Source organism: Coturnix japonica, chromosome 5 (assembly GCF_054131305.1).
Source record: "Coturnix japonica strain WE chromosome 5, WE-NBRP24, whole genome shotgun sequence".
Lineage (NCBI taxonomy): Eukaryota > Metazoa > Chordata > Aves > Galliformes > Phasianidae > Coturnix > Coturnix japonica.
In genome coordinates, this window is record NC_140667.1 from 44543966 (window position 1) to 44549965 (window position 6000).

Below are 6000 nucleotides of genomic sequence, written 5' to 3' on the forward strand. Positions count from 1 at the left end.
AGATGCAAAAGGGATTGCAACTGGTTATACTTTCAAGATAAGATCTCATCAGTCTCAGAAATTTAGCGTGGTGGGGTCTTATGATTGTAATTTCTTTCTATCATGTCACAAGTGCATTAATATGAGTAGGTGCGTATTTCTTTTTCTCTTCATGGGATAGAGGAAAAGCATCCTACATATGCTTATTGGTTTGAGAGGGGCAACTGATGCAGTATAACTTTGTCAAGTGGAATATCTTACAAAAGGATGTAGAAAATGTCAGATGTTTTTCTCATGCTCTCTCAATTCATTGTTTTGTATTCTGAACCTGAGCAATGATAAAATCATTCTATGAAAAAGGGAGTGTCAGATTTGCCTTGGATTTGATTTAAGGCATTTTTAGGCAATGTACATATGGTTGAGTAAAACTTCGAGTACCAAGATCACAATAGGTATATGAGCACAGAGCTTCACCTAGCAAGTGTAATCTGTTGTTTAGAAGGGCTAATTAGGCCTAGCAGTGTGTTGCTGCTGTCACTACCTTGTTTCTGTTATGTGAGTTCTCTCTTTAGAGTGAGTTTAAAACTAAACATTTGCTGTTCCAAATGGAATGCTTTTACCACTAATTTTTCCACTTTCTTGAAGACTATTTGAGTAATGATGGCCTTGACTAGTAACTGGAAACTGAAATGTTTGCCTGAACTGATCTTGCTGAAGCTTTTAAAATTATTTACCTGTAGGTTCTTCAAATGAAAGCATTCCTCAAACTGCCACACAACCAGCCATTTCTCCACCACCAAAGCCTACCATCTCTAGAATTGCTTCCTCAACACATCTATTAAATCCATCACCCAGAATTTCAGGAAACGTTGCAACAAAAACGCCTAGCCCTGTCACAGCAGTGAAAAGGACATCTTCTCCCCATAAAGAAGATTCTCCCAAGAAAATGAAAATTGAAGAGGTATTTGAGATTTTGAGATCGTAGCATTCTCCAATGCTACAACCCAAAACTTTGATGATTAATTTCTGCTGCTGAGTACTGATTCTCATGTTCTAGCTTTCAAATACTTTGTTAGCTTGTGCATTTCCTACTCTGATTGTATCTCCTTTATATATTCAGCTTACTAAGGTGTTACTGTTCTGTACTGTGCTGATATTCATCATGTGACACATATAACAGCATCAGCACAAATACTTAGATTCCAAAATCCTAAAAGCAATTTTTGAGTATAATATGTTACACATTGCAGTCAATTCTTTCTCCACGTATTTTCTTGTTTTGTTTTGTTTTGTTTTTTTTCATCATAATAATTTCATCGTTGTTAATAGTTTCTCATTTTGTTTGCATTTCAGCAGGATGAAATAAGTGAAGCTACTAGCTGTATAGATGTGAACGAGCATGAAAGAATGGAAACGAAGGTATTTATCACTGGTCTATCTAATTTTGTCTGTATTCATTGTAGCTCTTAATTTGAAAATCTCTGTGTTTTTTTTACCCAAAAAATGACTGGTAGTACTTGTAGATATAGTATAGAATCTCTGTTAAAGACATAGAATTCGTATATTATTTTTCAAAGGGTATGTTAACAAATTGCAGTATGTTTCCTGATAGTAAGCAACCTTCTCCTCAAGTCTGTTGACACATAAGACAATAGATAGTGATTTTTTTTGTTTTTTTGCTGGTCATTCCCACTGTGTTATGCATAGCACAAAAAAGCTTGTGCTAGCTTGCCAACTTTTAGAGTGTGGGGAAATTCATGGTCTTTTCTGATGGATATTCTATGCAGTTGTAGCAAAGCCTCTGGGGACTTTCAGAGTTCCAGGCATGCCCCTACAGTATCTTGTAAATTGCCAGGCAATATTTTTGCTTACTGTAAGTGGAAAACGGTGATGGTCTGTCCTTAAGTTTATGGTAACCACTTACACTGTTTTTATAGGGCATGGTATTCGTGGAATACTAAGGAAAATATTCCAAGAAATTAAAGTAATAATGCTTTAATACTTGGATTTAACTTCCCCACCCTTCAGTAAAAAATCTTATTTGGTCACCTTGAAATTGCTTTGAACTTGAGTCAGGTGAAGGCAGAAGTGGTTGAAAGCATTTAATCCTCATGTGGAAACTAGATCCTCTGGATGCAGATCATTATAAGAGTTGTAGGTAATCCTGTTAGGTTTTATTGTAGTCTTCTCTAAATCTTATGTCCATTATTTGTATGGTGGAACATGAGGAAATAGACTTCTAAACTAACATGGAATTGTTTTTTATTCTGCTTTGGGTGTGGTTTTGGCTGTGGCTTATTGTTGAGTACAGTTTTAAATAAGAGGCAAGATATGCCCTTGGTGAAGCCAAAGTAGCAGGGAAAATATGAATTTAACCTTAATATCAATTTGCTTGGTAACAAATCTGTGTAAATGTTTATTTAAAAGTATGGTATTTATTTGCAACATTTGCAAAAGTGGGCTTAAGTAATTAACCTTTCTTCTGGCTTCCTTTCCCACAAACAATATTGAAAGTATCTTCAGTCCTTCTAGTTTTGAGAACTGTTCTGGGGTAGGAAGATGTGGTTATGTGTAGGGATTGAGGATAATTTGGTCTGTAGCCAAATGTAAGTGTAAGTAAGTGTGTAAGTAAGTGTAGGGGGGGCTGCTAAATAAAATAAAATAAAATAAAAAAATACTGAGCGATGAAATTAATGTTCAGTTCTTGAAACAGTTTCTGTATTGTGATTATATGGGAGGTTAGTCATGATCTTCAGCTGCTTATGATCTGAGTTCAGTGACTTCAGCTTAGTTCTATAGTATTGAAGGAATTTACTCAGTTCATAATAGTGGAAAAGCAGTCAGATTGGCAAGAAGTGCATTGGTCTGTCATGTGATCTTCCTTGGTACTACACTTTTTCTTTCATAAACTGAATGACATGTTCCTCATCTGTTTATTTTTAGGAGCTATTGGAGACGGAAGTGAATGTTAATACCCAAATGGAACATCTTCAGACAACTTTGCAAGCTCCTCAGGTACTGGCTTTGAAAACAGTGGATTTCTGTTTCTATATGTTGATCTGCGCTGAAAATATCAAAATGAAAATAAAGTTCCTTGTTGTCGCTGTCGCAATTTTTGTGTTTTAGATGATCATTGATCTTAGTGAATATGCATTATTGCTAAGCATGTATAGCTTGCCGTACAAAATGACCAAAGCTGGATTCGCTCTTCTGAATTGTGCCTTCAAAGTAAAGGGGCTCAGTTTATTCCTTTTGCTTTGCACGTCACTGAATAATCCTTTCTAACAAGGAAAAAAAAATGCCTTAACTAACCGCTGCTTGAAAATGTCCTGGTAGAGATTGAAACTGTGAAACATTTGGCTTCAGATTCTGATATTTGGTATGAGGGGAGCAAGAGAAGTTCTGATCTGTTAGCTCATTAACTGACTATCTCACTTCACTGCTGGTGAAGGAGTGTAAGTTGCATTCTGTGATAGTCTCTTAAGCTTTTGTTGCTAATACTGTAATCGCTTCTGGGAACATCTTTACTGGCATTTTTAGCCTTAATTGTTGCTCTACTGATTAAAAGTTCACAAGTGCAATTTGTTTTATGCTCGCCCTACTCCATAGGTGATTAGGTAAATATATTGATTGAAAATGGAGATGTATTGCAATAGTAGTATTTGCTAACAGGCTTTTTGAACTACATGAGTAGACCACATGAGCAGCATTGAATAACAGTACCAAAACTGGAAGAAATTGTAGATGTTATGTAGACACTTCAAACTACTTCAAGGAAATCAGTTTCTTTAAAGATCACATAGTATGCCAGATTTATTTCATCTATTAAAACATTATTACATAAAGTGTTCTAGTTTTTACAAATTCAGTAGTTACTGTAGCAGAGGTTAATCTGGAAACTATAAAAGTCTGGTGGATTTCTTCTGTCACTTTCTCTATATTTTCATTGGCTTCTAGAACATTGCTTATGTTACAGGACATGAAAACAATACAGGTCAGCATGAACCAGGCAGTGGACTGCTGGGTGCAGGTTGGTGGGGAAGGAGCTATTTTGCTGTGAATCTTTGTTGCATTGTGTTTTGCTATCATATCAGTCAGTGTACTCTGCTGATTCATTTTAATGAAGCAACAGTTGAGAGCAGTCACTTCAATGCAGTTCTTCCCCACGTGTGAAATGTACTTTTATACTTGTTTTGAATGTTTATAAAATAAGGAAACATTTTCTGTTAAATTGTGTGAAGTAATAAATAATAACTGCCTTATTGTGATGGCAAATAATATGCAGAAGTGGAAGGCAAATGAAGGGGTAGTGGCTTAAAATAGAGGCTTCCAGCAGTGGTTTGTCATACCATTTCCATGTTAATCTATTTTGAATTGTTCTGGAAATTTGGTCAATAATTATTCTTAAGCAGTCTGAAGCATAAATGTAAAAAGACACACATTGCATAGGGGACAGCCATCTCTCCTTCAATCCATAAGAGTGTTACTGAGTTATTCATAGCAATTTTGAAATATTAAACATCTTCATCTGATAGTAGATGTCAACCTTATTAGGTGGATAGTGTGTCTCTATTATGGAACAGACTCTTAGACTCAGCTTTCTCTGCAGCACCTCCTAATTTCTTGCAGTTGTGCGAGTAGGAAATGCACGCTTTGAAAGATATAGTTGCACTTTGTTGTTGTTAAATATGGTTTTGTAGGCAAAAGGAATATCTGCTTCTGTCTTTATAGTTTGTAATTATCCTTATCTTGGTATATTTTGAACTACTGTTCAAGATTTGATTTGTTGTTGAACACTGGTGCCAGTTTCTACAATATTCCTGTAATTTACAGTTAAAATACAACCAAACTTCTTCTTTTCTTTTCAGAAAACACCCAGTACAGATCTTTCCGATATCCCTGCTCTCCCTGCAAATCCTATTCCTGTTATCAAGAATTCAATAAAATTGAGATTGAACCGGTAAAAACAACCTCAGGGGTCCATAAACAATATCTGCCAACTCAACCTGTTGTCTTCTAATGCTAGAAAAAAAAAAAAAAAAAAGGAGAACAGAGAGTGCAAGACTAGAACATGATCGGAAATGGATTTAGGTATATTTTGTGCACTTCCCTTTCTGGGCTAAAATCACCACTTGATTGGAAGTCCAGGTTAGTATGTGAAGCCAGGAGTACTATTAATGTGTTAGCAACAGTTGCATTAAGTATTTCAAAGGATTACTGCCTTTAAAAACATGAACACTATTTGTATCCATATTTGACATACTGATTGAATTTGTTTGATGCATTGTTTCAAAATTGAGATAAAACTGGCATAAGAATCCCTTAAATGCACTTTTATGTACTTTTTTTTTATTATTGGAGTATGACTAATCTTAGATCTTCAGCTGATGCATTTTTATTTTATTGACGAATCTCTTCAGTAGCAATCTGCAAATGGGATGATGATCTATGATATACTATACATTGAAGACAGAGTGTATAGTATATCTAGTTCAACTGCCATCAAGCAGCAGTAAGCCTTTCAAGTGGAATGTCCAATCCTGGGGTAATGAGACATATGTTGAGGAAGTAATTGGGAAGTTTTTGGTATTGGTGGGACTTGATTAAGATGTTGTCTACTTTTATTTATAGGATTGTTTTAAGGTGCATACAGATCAGCAGTCAAACAGCGAATAAACTTTCCTTTGAACTAATCAAACTTATTTCCTTTTTGAGCTCTTTATTGTATTTCTTGGGAAAAGCTTTTGCATTTAGTGTTGGGGTTTTTATTGCAGCTTGTATGCACCGTATAGGACAATAGTTATACAAAATAAAAACAAGCCAGACCGTAATATTGTTTTTTTGTTTTTTGTTTCCCCTTACATAATCATAATACCTTGTGGCCTGTAGGCACAAATTCTGAAGTTTGTCCCATCACTGAAGTGTTTAAGTAAATACATATGCCTGTGAAATGTAACACCTGTCTTGATGGCCTTTGAGTCACTAAATATAAGATGATTTTTGTACACTCCATAAAAGTTC

General features: G+C 35.3%; 1 protein-coding gene across 5 annotated transcripts in view; it reads left to right on the forward strand.

The window, feature by feature from the left end:
• PAPOLA (poly(A) polymerase alpha) overlaps window positions 1-6000 on the forward strand; it is a 38204-nt gene that overhangs the window by 31180 nt on the left and 1024 nt on the right. For 2 of the 5 annotated variants that reach the window (XM_015865254.3, XM_085549433.1), the window contains 4 exons: window positions 720-940; window positions 1333-1398; window positions 2923-2994; window positions 4848-6000. The exon at window positions 4848-6000 is cut by the window's right edge and continues 1024 nt beyond it. In XM_015865254.3, coding sequence (XP_015720740.2) covers window positions 720-940; window positions 1333-1398; window positions 2923-2994; window positions 4848-4943 — 455 coding nt within the window. In that variant the 3' untranslated portion in view covers window positions 4944-6000. Of the gene's footprint in view, window positions 1-719; window positions 941-1332; window positions 1399-2922; window positions 2995-3955; window positions 4010-4847 lie in introns of all 5 variants that reach the window. The other 3 variants (XM_085549430.1, XM_085549431.1, XM_015865255.2) reach the window with 3 other exon arrangements.